Source organism: Oryctolagus cuniculus, chromosome 15, assembly GCF_051225735.1.
Source record: "Oryctolagus cuniculus isolate XC-2025 breed Fujian yellow rabbit chromosome 15, ASM5122573v1, whole genome shotgun sequence".
In the NCBI taxonomy this organism is placed as follows: domain Eukaryota; kingdom Metazoa; phylum Chordata; class Mammalia; order Lagomorpha; family Leporidae; genus Oryctolagus; species Oryctolagus cuniculus.
In genome coordinates this window covers 14,309,914-14,328,118 of record NC_142881.1, presented here as the reverse complement: position 1 = coordinate 14,328,118, position 18,205 = coordinate 14,309,914, and the positions used below count along the sequence as shown (strand labels likewise).

General features: G+C 43.1%; 1 protein-coding gene across 4 annotated transcripts in view; it reads left to right on the top strand.

Moving 5' to 3' along the window:
• ATRNL1 (attractin like 1) overlaps window positions 1-10,857 on the top strand; it is an 818,312-nt gene extending 807,455 nt beyond the window's left edge. For all 4 annotated transcript variants that reach the window (XR_011382205.2, XM_089314254.1, XM_070057169.2 and 1 more), the window contains one exon: window positions 8,912-10,857. Coding sequence is in view for 3 of the 4 variants with exons in the window: in XM_089314254.1 (XP_089170380.1) it covers window positions 8,912-9,033 (122 nt within the window). In the remaining variant the exon portion in view is untranslated. The remainder of the gene's footprint in view (window positions 1-8,911) is intronic.
• The last annotated feature ends 7,348 nt before the right edge of the window (window positions 10,858-18,205 follow it).

Genomic DNA, 18,205 nt, shown 5'->3' with positions numbered 1-18,205 from the left:
GGCATTGCAACCCACAGTAGCTTTACTCACTTTTTTGTTTTAAAGATTTATTTCATTATTTATTTGAAGGGCAGAGTGAGAGAGAGAAAGGGAGGGAGAGAGAGAAACAGAGACAGAGAGAAAGAAAGTTCTTCCTTCCACAGGTTTACCCCCCAAAGGACCAAGTGAAAGCCAGGAGCCTATAACTCCATCTGGGTCTCCCACAGTGGCAGAGACCCAAGTACTGGGGCCATCTTCAGCTGCTTTCCTAGGCACATTAGCAGGAAGCTGGATTATAAGCAGAGCATCCAGGACTCAAACCAGAACTCTGATATCAAATACCAACATAGCAGGTAGTGGCTTAACCTGCTGTGCCACAATGCCAGCCCTATACTGGTTTTTGAATGCGTGAATGCAACCAATGGATAGAAGCAAAATCTTTGGATGTGCCATGTTTTGTTTATTGTTTATTATTTAGCTTCAGGCTTTTCACATGATGATGACGATGAGGATGATGATGAGGGGGAGGATGTTTTTGGCTGAAATTTCTGAGCATTTATGTGCCTGGTGTTCTAAATCCTTTACATTTAATCCTTACAATAATTTGGTCAAAAGAATACATGAGGTTGATCCACCATTGTTGCTCCCCCATTCGCGGAGGAACGACACTGGACCCTGCGCTGTTCTTTTTGCCTGGCCGTTCCCGGGTTAGCTGCCGCCCCCCCTACCACCGCCTCTGCGGAGGGGTGGCACCCCCGCCGCTTTCCCTGCTTCCGTGGAGGAGCGGCACACCGCCGGCCAGCTTTCTCAGGGGTTGCTCAGGGGTTCCTCAGGGGTTCCTCAGGTGTTCCTGGTGCATGTTGTCTCTCTCCTCCCTTATAGTCCTCTTCCACCAATCCCAACTCTGCTACCCACACGCTGAGTACGCTGCTCTCCTCCAATCAGGAGCAGGATCAGCTGCTGCCACTTGTTAGTCAAATTGGTGAGGCAGCTGCGTAGAAGTTGTTTGCTCACTCTCAGCGCCATATTGTGGGAGATCAGATGCATAGAATTAGTCCTAGTTCCAGTAATTTAGTTTAGTCTCAGTTGCTCCCCACACACCATAACAAAAGTTCAATGAGGTGCAGAATCTTTTATTTTTTGCCTTTCTTATTTACTGATAACTCCTTAGTGTCTAGGGAAGTGTCCAGCACACAGAGGGTACTCAAGAAATAATTGTTGAATGAAATAATTTGCTCTTCAAAAAGTTTTTTTAATTTTTAGGACTTTGGAGTTTTGGGAGCATTTGTCCTTTCTTTGTGATTTCTTATCATTAGTAGTAACTGATTGTTTTAATATGGAAATTAATAACAGTTTGCATGAACTTGGTGGCTTATAAAATACTTTCACATGTATAACTTATTTAAAGCAGCTGGTGACATTTTACTGCTAGATAAACTGAAGTAACTACAGTGTGGGCAAGCATTTAGCACAGCAGTTGGGACATCCATGTTCCCTATCAGAGTGCCTGGGTTTAAGTCCCTGCTCTCCTCCCAGTCCTAGCTTCCTGCCAGTGAGCATGCAGTGAGGCAATGATGATGGCTCCAGTAATTAGGCAGCTGGCACTGTGTGAGAGAGCTGGATCCTAGCTTCAGCCTGGGCCAATCCATTGTTGGCATTTGGGGAGTGAACTAGAAGATGGCTCGCGCGCTCTCTCTCTCTCTCTCTCACTCTCACTCTCACTCTCACTCTCACTCTCTCCCTTCTTAAATAATAAACAAATATTTTAAAAATTTATGTAAATTCATACAATATGCCCATCAATGAAAATGAAAGTATGTTCCTTATTATAATTCTGTCATAGTTCAATTTCTTCAGTGAGCAGTAAACACTAAAATTAAGAATGACTAGTGCTTAAAATAATGTGTATCATATATTGAAATTGGGATATTTTTGTGTTTTGTTTTTGTTTGGATTGAAGGAAGAATATATTTCCCCAGTTGATTAAAGGGAGAATTCTCAAGTGAGTTCCACATGGCTTCCAATGTGGCAAGGCTGATTCTTATACATGTTCGTGCTCTAAAAACAAGTGTCAGAATATATCAGATGAACCAAGTAAAACTCCCTCATATGTAATTGAAATCAGAACTGATGAGACCTCACTTGCTAAGAACCACACGGATTTGCACTGAACAGTAATTTGAGACAAGGTGGCCATGGTTTGCTCAGCACATCCTAACGAGTAAGAGGACAGTTCACGTACAATTTAGGGAGTTCTCAGCAATGTTGCAGAAAGTGTTGGATAAGGCATCTGGGGTGCTAGAGTAAAATTACATTTTCTGTAACTCATCTTTAAATGAAATTTAAAATAGTACAGTATGTTAAAGGCCAAACAAAAATTTATAACTAGAATGCAATTATCATTTGTATTTAAACATTAGCATTTGTAGTTGTCATTGGCTCTTAGGAGGTGAAGGGAAACATTGTTTTAAACTCTCAGACAGCTTTGACTAGTCCATTTGTCATTCTAGTGTCTTCAAGATTTGAAGTATTTCAATTTTTGTTCAACAATGTAACCTTTGGAATTTTGCCTAATAATGACTTCAGTTGTGCTGGCCTTCCAAGAGATAAATTAAAATGGAAATGCATATTTTCTAATTATGCATCCAGCCCTACTTGCATATTGGCAAGGGTGGCCACCCTGAATGTTAAATTGTCTGCACAATAGCTGAGTCTATGTAGCAACAAAGTTTCCCAAAGTCACTTTCTTAATCATGAGAAGGATAGCCAAGACTCTGCTCAGTAGTATGTAGCTATATACAATCAGAAGGAAAACATTTAAACATCCCAGCATGGTATTTCCATTTAAATCTGATTACAGTGAAATAAAACTGTAGCCATTAAAGGTTTAGAAGAACTACAAATACAAGCAGTAAAAGAAGACAGATAGTAAATGAGGTAGTAAAACATTTCAGCAGGGCAAACAGTTTATTGCACTCATTCAGTCTTCCTGAAGCAGACTGCGCAGCTCACTACAGACCCCGCACCGTGCCCTGAACTCCACTTAAACCTGCAATTAACCTTTCACGCCTAATGAAGCTGTTTTCCTGGAAAATTAAAATATATAGTAGTGCCTTCTTTTACACAGACTTGGGAGGAGAGCATTTCAAAATGAATGACTTTTCTGTGGCTTTTGCACAAACGTAAAATAGAAGTGCTATGTTTGTATATAAGCTGGGAATGTTCTTTCCAGGGCAATTTCACTTGATGTGCAGTGTTTTATTACTGTACTTATTAATTGTTCTGCATAATTGTAAAAAAACACACATCAGTAATTTTATGATTGGATTGTTACTGCTCGAGTCTACTAGTACATTTCACTTTCATTAGGGAAAACTAGAGTTTCACTAACAATAACTAAATTCCTGATGTTTCTCCTTGGTGGATTTCATTGCAGATTTAGTGGTCTAAAAAGATATATTTACCATTTAAATATTTAGCTGTTTGTCATTTACACTGTTTCCTCTTTAGGGTAGAGAAACGAAGTTCTTAAATTTTAGGAAGAAAGTTTGTCTTTTCTAAGGTTATGGATAAAGAAGGGTTTGATTTTTCACATACATTCTACTTATTTACAGAAGAGCTGTGGTAATTCTTGGTGTCTACCCCAGAAACCACTGAATTGTGTCCATTTTCATGGGAGGAAGCTCCCATGGTCCCAGAGGAATTGTGCCTTTTTGCACCTGTCCTGCCCTGAGCGACCCAGAGCAGCTCCTAGGAGTGCTCCAGGCCAGCAGGCTCCATCTGGAAGCACCAAGAGGCCGTGGAAAATGGCGTGGCAAACAGAAGATGGTTCTTTCTTATGAGGTTTATACTTCATATTTAAATAATCTAAATGTCATAGTGTCTGGTGTTTAAGAATTAGAAGTGCAAAAAGGTAAAGTGCATAATAAATACTTGAGCCCCAGCATTCTTAGTGAAGCCCCCATATATTTTGATGTAAATTCTGCTGGCCCGAAGCGTCTGTGCATCATCTTGACATGGTAAATGAAATTCCTGTAGACCGCCAGTCTAGAATAATGAATTGTCCCCCCGGTTAATTGTATTGCTTTGATAACAAGGAACTATGCTAGGCCTAGCGAACACAATAAGTGGATTTCATAGGATGATTTGTGTGACGTTTTGAAAAATGATCTTCTGGAGTGACCTGATTTTAATGGAACTCGTGGCCACGCAGCACGCGCCACTGCACAGCTTCCGACTAAGAGGAAGCACTTCCTCCTGTGGCGTGCAGGGTTCAGGGTCATTCCCAGAAAACCAGCCAGGGGAAAGAAGTCTGGGGAACTCTACGGCAGGAGAACGTGTGCCACAACGGCCAACACAAGGAACCTGCCTGTACATCACTTACTTTATTTATCTCTTTTTAAAAATCTGGAGTTATCTCAAGCTATCCTTATCTCTTCATTGCCTGTGTGGAAATAAACCAAGACCAACCAAATGAAAACGAGCTGAAGCTGTTGACTCTGAAGCTGCTGTAGCAAGGGGGTCAGCCACCACCGTGTGCTTCACGGCATCGACCCAAAAGCAGGTGGAGGAACAGGAGAGCTTCCTGGTGGGAAGAGGGGAAGCCCCAGTGCTGCCTGGGCTGGAGGCTGCTGTCCTGGGGAGCTGGAGCCGCTAACGACAAGCGAGCGGGCATCCTCCGCCTGGGCCAGCCTCCATGTTTGGCTTTCTCTGGTTGTGGTGAGTTGGAAGAAAAGACAGACATTAGGGAAGACACGGGCTGTGAATCAAGGCCTGGGGATCAGAGGCACTCGTACAGCAGATTGTTACTAGAGCTAGTGGACCCACTTCCTACATGTAGGTCCGACACACAGCAGGCTGCCTTGCTGGGCTGGCAGTCAGAGGTAATGGATTTGTTTTCTGAGCAGAACAGATCAGAGTTCTGTGGTATTTTATATATGGCCTGGCCATTATCTGGCTCTTATCTTCCAGTCTCCCATAGCACGTAAATGTTACACTTAGGGGATGGGTAAGATAAGATTGTCTTTTGTAAAGTGCTACTGACTTGACTTTTCTTTTTATCAATTAAGAAAATTAGATCCTCTGCCATCACCAGGCATGCTGAAGGGCAGCAACGCGACTACTTCATCTCTTTCTATAATGAGTCCTCTGCACCCTGCGGGATCCAGGCGACAGGGATGTGTCTCCCGTTCGCTCTAGTATCCGGGTCCTCTTGTAGGTTGAAAGAGGACCTAGCAATTTCCGGGTTGTTTTTTGTTAAAACTTTACCATATACTAGACATAAAGAATTGTAAAATTAGTAATAAAAAGCTTGTTTAACATTACGTTTAAGATATGCCACACACAAATGCAGTTCTTATAGTTATTGTGCTTGTCTTAATTAAATTACAAGGTTGATAAAGAACAGCTCATGATAGAATACACACTGCGTGGTCCAGTGAAGGACCCAAGTTTAAATCTGGAAGAATGTAACATTTCGCCCAGCAAGAAGAGGAGACCTAGGGCAAGCAACCCTGAGTGTCCAGTGGGAGTGCACGTGGTGGACACTCAAAGGTCATGACCAGAGGACTGCGAGGTTTCCTACCCACGATTGCATGGACACAGAATCTGGAAGTGTGGTTGACTGTTATATTTTCACAGGAAAGGACAGAGAGCTGTCAAATTAACAGTAAGCATAATTTGCCATTTTAGTTGTCAATTAAGAGCTGAACTATAGGTTATGATTTCTCAACTGAGCATATTCCTAAGCTTCAGAATCATTAGTAAACGCAGGATATGTTGTGAGAGATACTACTTTAATTAGGTTTTGGACTTCATTTACCGTGAAAGTCAAAGATGCAGCGACAGTTTTGAATTAGCCTAGGATTTCTTGTGTAGGCAGTTCACACTGTTTACTTCTCTCTCTCCTGGCACTGTAAGGAAAACACCATTTGCAGCCACACTTGGGAAAGTATTATTTTCCTAAGTTTCTTTGGACTTGGTCATGCCGTGGTTTAATGAAGAACATGATTTCATAGTTGGATGTTACGCTCATTGGAATTAGTGTAAGTGGTCTCAGTGCACATTAAAGGAGATGTACATTATTTGTCATGTTTGGCCATCTCTGGACACAATGATGCCAAGGATGAGATGGCAGGAAGTTGTAAATTTTGACAGAAGCCTGCCAGGAGATCTGTGGAAACTTAAGGTCTGCCTGACCTTTAGTTATCACAGCCTAAGTCTGTGATTCAAGAAAAATTATAATGTTCTGGGCTCCAATGATTAAAGAAAAAAGAAGATAATTTTTTTACTACAGAAGAATAATTGGCTAAAGCATCTCTGTTGTGCACTTCAGAACTTAACATGTGCTCTTTTTGAAGACTTTTGGGTCGAGAGAGCAATTTCTATTTAAACTCTGAATACTGTGTTATCTCTAGGGTATCGGGGTCATATTGGATATCCTGAGAGAATGAGTAAATCTATTTGTACAAGACTATTAGCCTAGCCAGTAATTATTGTAATTTAGTGATCCCTTCCCTTTCTAACACCATAATTTATCCTTTTCCACAAATACCCTCTTTTCTGTTGTCAAATGTACTTGAGGCTCCACAGACTCATGTAGCCACACACATGTACGCATGTTTCATCTGACCCTGTTGCCTGCTCCAAGTGGATAAGCCTACTTTTCTCTTTCCATTGCTGAACATCTTAAACATAGGACTTGGGTCTGCTGGCCCCACTTCCTCGCACCCCCATTCTAGGCGTCCATTCTCGTGAGTGCAGAATGACTCCAAGATCACCAGATGCTGGCCCGTCCGTCAGCAGACCCTATCCTGCTGGTCCCATGGTGAGAGATGCCATTGGTCTGCCCTCCCTTGGCTTCTGCAATGCTGCACGGGGCTGCTTTACCTTCCTCTGATGGCCTTCACGTCTGTCCATGGGCATTGCATGCTGTTGACAATCCCTGTTCCAGGAAGCTTCTAGAATAAACTGAGCCTTAGAAATCAAATAATTCAACAGCCTCTTCCTAGGACAAGATCCAAAAATGAGGCTTTCCTCCAAGAGCATCGTGTAGAGAAGATGTCCGTGAGGATCCGGGCATTAGATCAGCTCAATTCGGAGTCAAGTCTTCATGACCTTGGAGAAAGGAACATGAGCTAAACCAAGCTGTCTGGCCTCTTGGTTTAGTGTTATGATTTGATGCGTTTTGTTTTACTTGAGAATTTCATGGGACCCAACAGAAACAAAAATGACTCATGTATAGTTATGAAGACCAAGGGCATTAGGTTCAGCAGCATTTGCATAAATTTGTAAAGTCTGCACTGTCCTGAGCATCTTCTCACATGTTCCTTCCAATAAAGGGACAAACAATGAAAAAAAAAAATCAGTGTAACAACACAATAACCTATTTGGTTACCTATGGTAGTTAGAGGTTCATATATGGGATCACGTTCTCCCAATAAGACTCAAGGTCCTTTTTATATACCTAAAACATCTTACCAGTAATTTTTTTTAACAAATTGTCTTTTTCCATGTCCATTTATGAATAGCACAACTCGACCCCCCAGGAGACTTTCTCACATGTCCTTCAAGACAGGTTGAGAGAAGCCATGTACCATGAATAAATATTTGCCAAATGTGTATTTGTTAAACTGGTACCCGAAATTTACAAAGAACTCTTAAGCCTCAACAGTAAGAAAATGAGCCAAAGATTTGAGCAGCATCTCACCAGAGAAGGTATGCAGATGGCGAATAAATATATCAACACATGAACGGCATTGTGCATCATTAGAGAAATGCACGTAAAAACAACCGTAAGCTACTGCTCCCTACCTATTAGAATGGTTAAAATCCAAACACCGACCACAGCAAATGTTGGTGACGATGTGGAGCAACAGGAGCGCTCATTTGTCGCTGGTAGGAAAGAAAAGCTACAGACACTTTGAAAAACAGTTTGGCAATTCCTTAAAAAGTCAAAGTATCGACTTATAATGTTATCCAGGAACCGTGCTCTTAGGAGTCTGAGGACTGGAAACTGCAAGCCACACAAAAAGTTCCACACAATTGTTTATGACAGCTTTAACCATAATTTCTAAAAATTGGAAGCGAGAGCCATCGAGATGTCCTGCAGCAGGAGCCCATGGTAGACCCACACAGGGGAATCACATTCAGCAATAAAACGAAATGAGCTATCAGGCCAAAAGGAGACACGGAGGCAGCTGAAGTTTACATTTCCAGGTGAGAGAAGAGTCTTATAGGTCACACGCTGCAGGACTCCGACTGTGTGACGTCCTGCAAGAGGCAAAATCAGGGACATTTTACGAAGATCCCTGGTTCCCAGAGGAACAAATTGGTGAAGCACAGGGGATTTTTTAGGGCAGTGAAACTAACTATTCTGTATGGCTTCACTATCAAGAATGAAATAATATAGAATAATTGTGAACAATGTCATTTGTCCATTATGCATTTGTCAAAACCCAAAGACCTGTACAACACTGCGATTTAACCCCATGTGCACTATGGACTTTAGCTGATAAACATGTATCAGTAGCAGTTACATTTCTCTAAAGTTAAAACTTCTCTAAATTTTTAAAAATCTTGATGAGCTTTGCTCCTAAAAAACAAAACAGAACAGTGATTTTGAAAATTCTTGGTATATATGGAACAAACATGTGTTCAGACGTGGGAACTACAGCATGGGATCATATCCACAACTGAATGTGATTTTTTTTAACCTAACATTGAATTTGATTGTCCAAAGTAAGAGTAAATTAACTTTGTTGGGTCCTTGTTCTTGTTCACGTGTGATGCTAACAGGTCTGAATTATTGGAAGTTACAGCTGTATGTTTGATCACTAAATGGAAAACGGTGGAAAGCAGAACCATGAGCCACACTGTCACCATCCCAGAAATGTTGCCACAGCACGTAAATCCCTTTCTCCTTTTCCTGCAGGCCTTGCAATTGCCAGTGCTCTAGTAGACATTTCCCAGCAGAAGCCTTCAGAGAGTAAAGACAAGACTTCGGGAGTCCGGAATCGAAAGCATCTCTCCACACGTCAAGGAACCTGTGTCTGAGAAATGGAAGTCGCCCCTGTATATTCTGTACTGTTTTACTTCCTAAATGGCTTCCGTTAAAGCTGTTTTATGGCCTCAGGTTTTATGGAGGCAGATCTCTGTATGACCCAAGGCCTGAATGCAGTTCCCTCCAAGTGGGCAGTGACCCAGGTGGCCAAAGAATGTTTGTGAGTTTTATAAAAATGATAGCATTGATGGTCACAGGTGATGAAGTCCGTTTTTACGGCTGTCTTAGGCTTCTCACAGTTAGCATTAAAGTAATCTGGAAGAAGATGTATACTGTTTCTTAGTGCTGATGAAAAATAGGTAATTCATATAAATCAATTGTTTATATCCCAAGACTTTAAAGAAAGACATTTTATAATGCCTGAATGATGAGAATTGTACAGTTTTTGCCTCATAAGCAAATTTATTTCCTGTCTATGAACAGGAAATGAATAAGTTGCAATGGCTTTAAATGTTGTTTTATCTCATTATCAATGTGAAAGTAAGATTTTTGACTCAATAGTAGGACGTAGATGTGTTTAAATGTCTCACATGACCATGCTCTCTCCGAATTCAGTCTGAGAAGGTGACCACATCTACCCAGCAAGAACGCAGAGTGGAAGGAGTCGTCTGGTTGGAGAGCCCATGCCACTTTCCAGGCTGTGTGTTAGAATTCTGAGTGTAGAGGACATTCCTGTCGGCCATGCCAGCCACCTCACTCGTTAGCAGAGCTGATGGAGCATGGAAAAGCCTGTCCAGCGATCAGTTTCCCCTCCTTCCAAAAACAGCCTCCAATACCACAACCTGAAGAGAGCTGAAATAGTTGTTGTACAGCTTTTGCTCCAACAGGATAATTTTTTAATTGCCTACGAATCATTGGATCAGACCTGAATGATCTCTTTGCATGTTTGCAAGAACATGTCGTTTCCTTTTGGCCTTCCTCTCCTAGCTGCTAGATTTTACTTGCCTTTCCCAAAGGGAATGAAGCGTATTTTAGAGGTGACGCCTCCCAAGTTACAACATGGCCCAAGTTCCTTCCTGCCAGCTCTTTCACTTAGAATAAAAGAAGAGGAAAGTGTGGGCTGGCAAGCACCAATATTATTCTTATTTCTAATATGAACATATTGGTGCCATGAGAGAAAGCCTACAGTTTGCAAAATAACTTCATTGGTGCCCACATTCAGCATATTCTTCACAACTCAAAGCTCTGAATGACGGCAGAAAAGAAAAACGAAACAGTTTTCACATTAGGCCATAAAATCATTTGATTCCTAAGAACGTTGACAACAGTTCACTGAAACTCAGTAGCACTAACAGATCTAGTTTGTATTGCATTTCCTACCTTCAGTGTGACTACAGAATATATGTAAGAACAGTGACAAAGATATCCAAAGCTGCTGTATATGATATAGTTTTGTTCAATATGAAAGTCACTTAAATATAGTTGTTTAGAACTATATATGTACCTTTCATGTTCTTTGGATTTCTGGAAGGTAATTACACTTTACTGTTTACAGCTAATGCGTAGTTACTTGCATGCCATGGATGTACAGTAGCAGAACACGACCCTATTGTGATATTAAATGTTTATTTCATAATGTCATTTATACACGGTTGGCTTAATTTGATGAAGATTCAATGTAATATATAACAGGAATGACCACACACTATGTAGTTGCATCTTATAAGATATTTCTAGGTTGCATCTAACCATGTTTGTGTCATTATTTTAATAATTAAGCATTTATGAATTATAGCATATATTCCTTATGTTGGCATGGTAATTTTGCTATTTTCCATGCATTAAAAGAAGATGAATTCCTAGAGTAATTTTACTAATTTTATCTATAGCCGTGAGTTCTATTTGAAGGGTGTGGGTCAAGGGGGTACCACTTGTTTTTATTTTCTTATGGTATTTTCTCACTCAAAAAAAAAAAAAAAACAAAAACAAAAAAAAAAAACAGTGACCTAAGCCTGTAATATCTCCTAGAAACAATCAAGTAATCTTTTCAGCTTATTTTGGACCCTTTAAATGTTAACTTTTCTCGTGGGAAAATAAATTGACTAAAGTAGTGATTATAAAGATATAATCATTTAAAAATAAAATGATCGCCAATTTGTTTAATTCTCCAGCAGTTGTCAGGAGAGAAAGCTTGTGTATAAAAACATACAGCCATGGATGGTAAATCTGTTTCATCTCTATTTTTAGAGAGGCTAAGCAAATAGTATTACTGTGAAAGAATCATCAACGTTTTTCCACTTTGAATCCCATCGGGTCCTTAAAACCTGAAAATTCAAATTTTAGAGAACCATGGGACACAATGCAATGTTAAGTTAAAGTCATACTGTAACTTTTGGGGGCAAATAGTTCTAACTCCATGGCTAATTATGCAATAACTTATCAAAGGTTTTTACTAGCAAGAAAATTCTTCACCCTCAGGTGAGGTGGGTTGAAAAGACATCGAGGATCAAGGATAATCACTCTGAGTCTGTGTCTTGGTTTCTTTTCCCCTGCATCCCAAACACATTAAATTTGGATGCTTTCATTTTAGGAAAATCAAACCACACATCTATGCAGATACTTTCCAAGAGATCAGGTGATAAATGAACGATTCTCTTGAAAACCGACTTTAATGAACTTCTGAACATTTCAGCTTGGAATGACTTTGAAAAATTCTCTAGATTTTAGGATTTCTCCTTCAGCCAAGTGTGAATAAATTTTGGTTAAGTAGAATGGAGTTTTAAAAGTTAACATGGGGACACAATTTGGACAACTAGAAAATTATTGTGATAAAGAATCTGCACAGGCTTACAGATTGATTTAATCAATTTAAAGCAAATTGGGATTCTCATAATTGCTTTAAATGGAAATTTATTTTAGTGAGACATAGGGAAGGAAGACAAGTGCTGTGTACTGTAGTGCTGTGGTCCATAGGAAAGCTTCAAATAGGAACGTCGACAGTGGCCAGGACCAAAGCTCAGGCCTCCCATGTGAGTTGCAGAACCGAAGTCACTGGTGCCATCACTCTGTCCTGCAGCGTCTTCACCAGCAGGAGACTGGAGTCGGGGGTTAGGGCTGGGCCCCAAAGGCAGGCACTTCAGGATGGGGTGTGTGAGGGTCTTCACCACAAGGGCAGAGGCCTGCCTGAGACCTGTTCCTGTGTGTGACTGACAAGTGCTGTACTTCCCGGTTTCTTCCTTTCAAGTCTATGGTGGAGGGAACGGACGGCTGTTGTCTATACCCTGGAGTCATGTGGAGTGCAGACTCATGGACAGCTGGGGCCAGGATGTGGGGACCAGCTTTGCGCTGGGTGGTGTTGGACATGTTGAAGCCCTAGCCATCTGCCGGGAAACGGAAGTAATGGAGCCCGGCTTGTGGAGTGGTGGTGATGCCAGAAGGTGCCACACGGCTCCCACGGTGGAGCTCGGTGCAGCCTCCGGGGCTCATCAGGATGCCACCAGGCCACCCCTCTCCTAATTAATAGATGGAAACAACTATTGATTTCCATCCATCTTTTCACCAGAGGTAAAAGGTAGATATTTACAAAAAGACTTCCTGAAGATCTTAAGTTCCTGTATTTCTAGCATATAGGGAATTCCTGTAAGAAAAAAAAAAAAAAGAAAAAGAAAACCTACTTTGACATTTGGGTCAACTGGAACTTTGACTAAACCTGTACCATGTCAGTAGAGTATTTTTCAGAATTACTGCTGATGACATTTAAACAGGCACATCAGTCGTCCCCTTTCACTCACAGATTAGGCAAGATGGAGGCCAGCGCTAACATGTTGTCACATGCAGTACATCACTCTTCAGGGAATAGGAGACTGTGATTTGGAAAATATATTTAAAAAGGGGAACAGATCAAGTGAAGCAATTCTACCCACCTCCACTTTTTTTAAAACTCAACTTCCAAACCCATGTGCTCTTCACCAGGGTGAGCTTGGCACCTGCTTGGTGCTGGGGATTCCCAGGGTGGGAGCAGATTCCCAGCCACAGGCTCAGACACACCAGGATGGGAACTGGAGAGCAGTGAGTGCCTCAGACCCAGCGACTCTTCCCAGGAGGCACATCCGGGACACGCACCGACCTTTGTCTACAGTTGGAGGGAGTTCTTTAAATAACAAAGTTATCACTCTAATTCAAAATGCGTTAAATCATTTTCCAAGGAGTACAAGCCATCTGGTTAGTGTAACAGCAGTGTTTTCATTATAGTGTACATTGAACATTTTCGTTCTATCAAGTTTTTAAATCAAGAAATAGAACCAGAGACACTATCAATATATATGTACACAGGTGTGCATGCCAGTGTTAAAAACAGATTGTATAAAAGTTCAAATCCGCTTTCAAAAGCCAACATTTTATGATAATGTGCTACTAATTGGGACTTTACTGAAATAAAAACATTGGCTCTTCCAACTCCCACTGCCAAATGCAGTTTTGTTGTGTTTGTTCACTCTTCCAAGATCATTCAGGAAAAAAAAATACCCTGAGAACCTGAAAAGGACCCTCCCCATCTAAGACTTGGTTATAAAATTTGTGTTTTCAAATTTCCACATTCAAAATACCTTTTTCTCCACTGCACATTCTCACTGAACTCTTCCATGTGTGCTGTTGGAATGGCGTCCTGGGCACCGTGAACGGTCCTGAGCATGCAAGCTGTAACTCGGGAAAGCCCCAGCAGCCAGGAGGCTGGCTGCAGCTGAGGATCCGTGTCCCCGGCCATGTGGTCTGTGTTTACAGAAATTGTCCTTGTTTACATGAAATCAGCTTCCCCAGTCTGGTGCCACCGTGGCAGAGCTGAGTCTGGTGAGCACAGCCTGTATGCTGTTTGGCAAGTCTGGGGCTTAGTACCTGTGCTGTCATCTGCTTCCCAGCCCTGCCCTTGTCAGTGGCACTGCTGTGTCAGGCCTGGGGAGGGCGCTACTGGGAAGGAGCCACAGCAGGAAGGATCCAGAGCCCTCTCTTCTCCAGCCGCTCACAAAGGACCGAGCGCTGCGACTCCTGGGCCTCAGCCGGGATGCTGCCCCGAGGTCGGCCCTGCCTCTGCTCTCGGGGAAACAGTGGGGGTCTCCCCCTTCCAAGGAAGTCCTCAGACACCCCTGCAGGTGGAGGTCAGACCAGAGCCTGGGCTGTGGTTGAAAGGCCCAGTGGACTCTGAGACACATTCCCAGCCTCACTGGCATCTCTCAGGAGCTTCAGGAAAGAGAGAGGGGGCCAGCCTTGTGGTGCAGCCATCCCATAGAGGCACTGGTTGGAGTCCTGGCTGCTCCACCTCCAGTCCAGCTCCCTGCTAACGCGCCTAGGAAGGCAGTGGAAGATGACCCAAGTGCCTGGGCTCCTGCCACCCTCAGGGGAGACCCGGAGAGAGTTCCAGACTCCTGACTTCAGCCAGAGTTATGGCCATTGGGGAGTGAAACGGTGGATTGAAGATTCTCTCTCTCTCTCTCTGTAACTCTACCTTTCAAATAAATGAATCTTTAAAAAACAATCAAAAGAGAGAGAAGCCTTTGGGGTGGCCTGTTTATGGTGGCCGCCCCAAGAGGGCAGAGCGATGACTGGGGCCCCTTTTCATGCAACCAGAGCGACACCTGCTCTGCCAACACCGAGTTGCACACACGCCCTCTTTGCACGTGTTCGTGGTTAATCAGTGGCTAGGAGATCCCGAGACTTCGCTCGACATGGGTTTCTCCCTGGCCGAAAGGGATTTTCTCATGGACATCACCTGAGGGTAGCTGATGTGCGTGGTGAGCATTCCTTGAGCGCCAACCCTTTGATAAACAGGCAATCCTCGCTTCCAGTTCTGCTGCACTTCCTCTGGTGTTCAGAATCAGAGTATCTGGCACAGCCAGTGCAGCCAAGCAACTGTTGACCTTTATTTTCTCCGGCCCTGCAATGAAAACAGCAAGTGTTATGTTGCTTTCCCAATATGAGACTGTTATAATTCTTTTTAATTTTTTTTTTAAATATTTGGTTGAAAGGCAGAAAGAGTCAGAGATCTTTGATCCACTAGTTCATTCTTCAAACCCCAACACCTGGCCCAGGCTGCAGCTAGGAGCTAGAATTCCATCCAGGCCTCTCCCACCATGGTAGTAGGAACCCGGCTGTATCGGCTATCACCAGTACCTCCCTGTGTGCTCATGAGCTGAAAGCTGGAATCGGGAGTGGCACCAGGACTCAAACCCAGACTCTCCCAAATAGGATGCAGGCGGCCCGAGCAGCACCTTAGCTGTGATTTTCAATGTTTTTCCATAAACAACACATTCTGACCTGTTTTGCAGCCCTTCCACACTCAGTTGAGGAAATAATTCTCCCCCGCTCAAGGACTGGCTGTGGAGCAATTGAACAAGAACCCAAACCCCTCCAACACCGCTCAAGGCACACTGTATTCCACTCAGCTTCAAACGGCGTAGCCAATGCTATTTTTGGCAAGCACGGTATTTTCACTCAGGCAAGATAGTCATTTAAGCATAAGCTTCTTTAAACCGGCTGTGTGTATGGTCAGATAGGAGATTCAGCACTAGAAAATCCGCCGTGCAGAGAGCATTAGCGAGCAAATTCTTATAACATTTCTTTGTGCCTCTGTAGTCTCTGTTGCCCAAAAATATTTACAATGTTGCACTTTCCAGTGATGTACAAGTTATCTAAGAACAGGCCCTGTGTAGGGACACACTGGAATTTTAATGTCAACTCAAATGCCAACTTTGTAAAAATGCCTTGGGCCAGCTGTCTAAGCCCTTTCTAAGTAAACTAGCATAAACAGGCCCACCGACTACATCCAGACTTTGCGATGTTTTGTTGTTGTTAAACTGGAAGGTAGATTAAAGTTGAATGTTTTCTTTCACTATGCAAGGCCCAAGGTTAAACTTGGTCATTCATGGGCATTGAATTTTTTCCTTGAATGTTTTTGGGGGGCAGTGGGTAACACTAAATGCATACATTTAATTGCGATGGAAACCAATGGTGAATGTTGCCTGGTGATTCAGAGTTGTGTTTTTTTACAATGTCTGTTACATATTACAAATATTGCCTTCCTCAACTTTAAATGGCAATTTTACAACAACTGCTACCAGATTGTGTTAGATTTTCCCTCCTACCACCACACGTCTACCCTGACCCCTCTTCAACGAGACAGCTCATTTCCCTGGCAGCAGCCTAGCCCACTCATCCCCCTATCAATGCTTTACAAAAACCTAAATAACATAAAATAGGTCTCGCACATCTTCGTTCCCTTGTGACAATGCACGCTGGCAGCAGTAATCTTTTCCTTTAGATCAGCTCGTTTGAAATACGACGGCACTTAAAAGGAAAGGCCAGCTGGAGGGACACCAATAAAAACACTAGCTCAGCTTAAAACAATTTGATTTCAACCTGAAATGAATTACCTTGCAACACAAACAGATAACGGCAAGTAGGATATGCTCCTTATCAAGACGATTCCCTGCTGAGAGTCGGACTTCGGGGTTCATCGGAGGCAGGCGCATTGCCCTGGAAGGATGGCAGGGCGCGGTCTCCCCAAACATCACGTGCCCCCGAGCTAGTGGGGGAAGGAAGGCACTCTGCGTGTGCAAGGGCCGCTCCTTCGTGATTTCTGAAGTGACAGCTTCAATTTTACCTCCAGTGCCAAAAATCAATCGCGTGGCCCTTACAGGAAGCGACCTTTCTGGAGGGGACCGCTGACAAATAGCATCAGATTGTTTCTTGGAGGAGCTTTGCAGCGCTTGTAAAAACGTACACAAGGGTGTCTCGCTTGTGTATTTGTGTCATGTGCACTATTCGGTGACATGATTTTCCTTTTCCAAACAATGTCTAGCAGATCGTTATGTGGCAGCCTTTTTGTTAGCTTTTTCCTAAGTGATAATATATATGAACCACTTCGGTTTTGCGCATGAGTGAATTGAAAAAGATTTCTCCCTGAAGTGGAGTATGTAAAAAAAAATAAGGATACATCTTCATGGAAACCCATTGAGGATAAAAATAAATATTGCAGCCATGTTTAGCATCCTCCATACTGCATTAATACAGGTAACAGTCCTCTTTTATTGCAATTTTTAAAATATTTACTTATTTATTTGAAAGTAACAGAAGGAAAAGGGGAGGGGAGGGGGAGAGGGAGGGAGGGAAAGGGGAGAGACAGAGAGACAGAGAAGCTTCTATCTGCTGCTTCGCTCTTCAAATGCCTGCAACCATCTGGACCAGACCTGACCGAAGCCAGAAGCCCGTGGGTGGCAATCATGTGCTGTTTTCCTAAGCACATTAATGGGAATGGTGCATTGGAAGCGGAGGAGCCGGGACTCAAACTGGCAAGCTGATATGCATTGCAAGTGGGCTTAATGCACTCCATCACAACACCTGTCCCATATCGCAAATTATTTTCTGTAGATATTCTTAATGGAGTTTTGATAATTGCCCTTATAATGGAGGCTAGAAGGGTCGATTTGCAACATTTACAAAGATTGTGTAGTGTCAAGTTTATCATCTTCATGGGATGTGAGACCAAGGATAAGAATTAATAACATTTGAAGTCTACTAAACCTCTCTGGGGCCAATGTTGTGATATTGCAAGTCCTGCAATGCCAGCATCCCATGTGGGTGCAAATTTGTGTCCTGGCTGTTCCACTTCTAATTCAGCTCCCTACTAATGTCCTGGGAAAAGCAATGGAAGATAGGCAAATGTTTGGGCCCCTGCACCCTTGTGGGAAACCCAGATGAAGCTCCTGGCTCCTGGCTTCAGTTTGGCCCAGCCCTGACCATTGTGGCCATTTAGAAAGTGAACCAGTGGGCCGGCGCCGCGGCTCACTGGGCTAATCCTCCGCCTTGCGGAGCCGGCACACCGGGTTCTAGTCCCGGTCGGGGCGCCGGATTCTGTCCCGGTTGCCCCTCTTCCAGGCCAGCCCTCTGCTGTGGCCCAGGAGTGCAGTGGAGGATGGCCCAGGTGCTTGGGCCCTGCACCCCATGGGAGACCAGGAGAAGCACCTGGCTCCTGGCTCCTGCCATCGGACCAGCGCGGTGTGCCGGCCGCAGCGCGCCGGCCGCGGCGGCCATTGGAGGGTGAACCAACGGCAAAGGAAGACCTTTCTCTCTCTCTCTCTCTCTCACTGTCCACTCTGCCTGTCAAAAAAATAAATAAATAAATAAAAAGTGAACCAGTGGATGAAAGATCTCTCTCTTTCATTATTTCTCAATAAC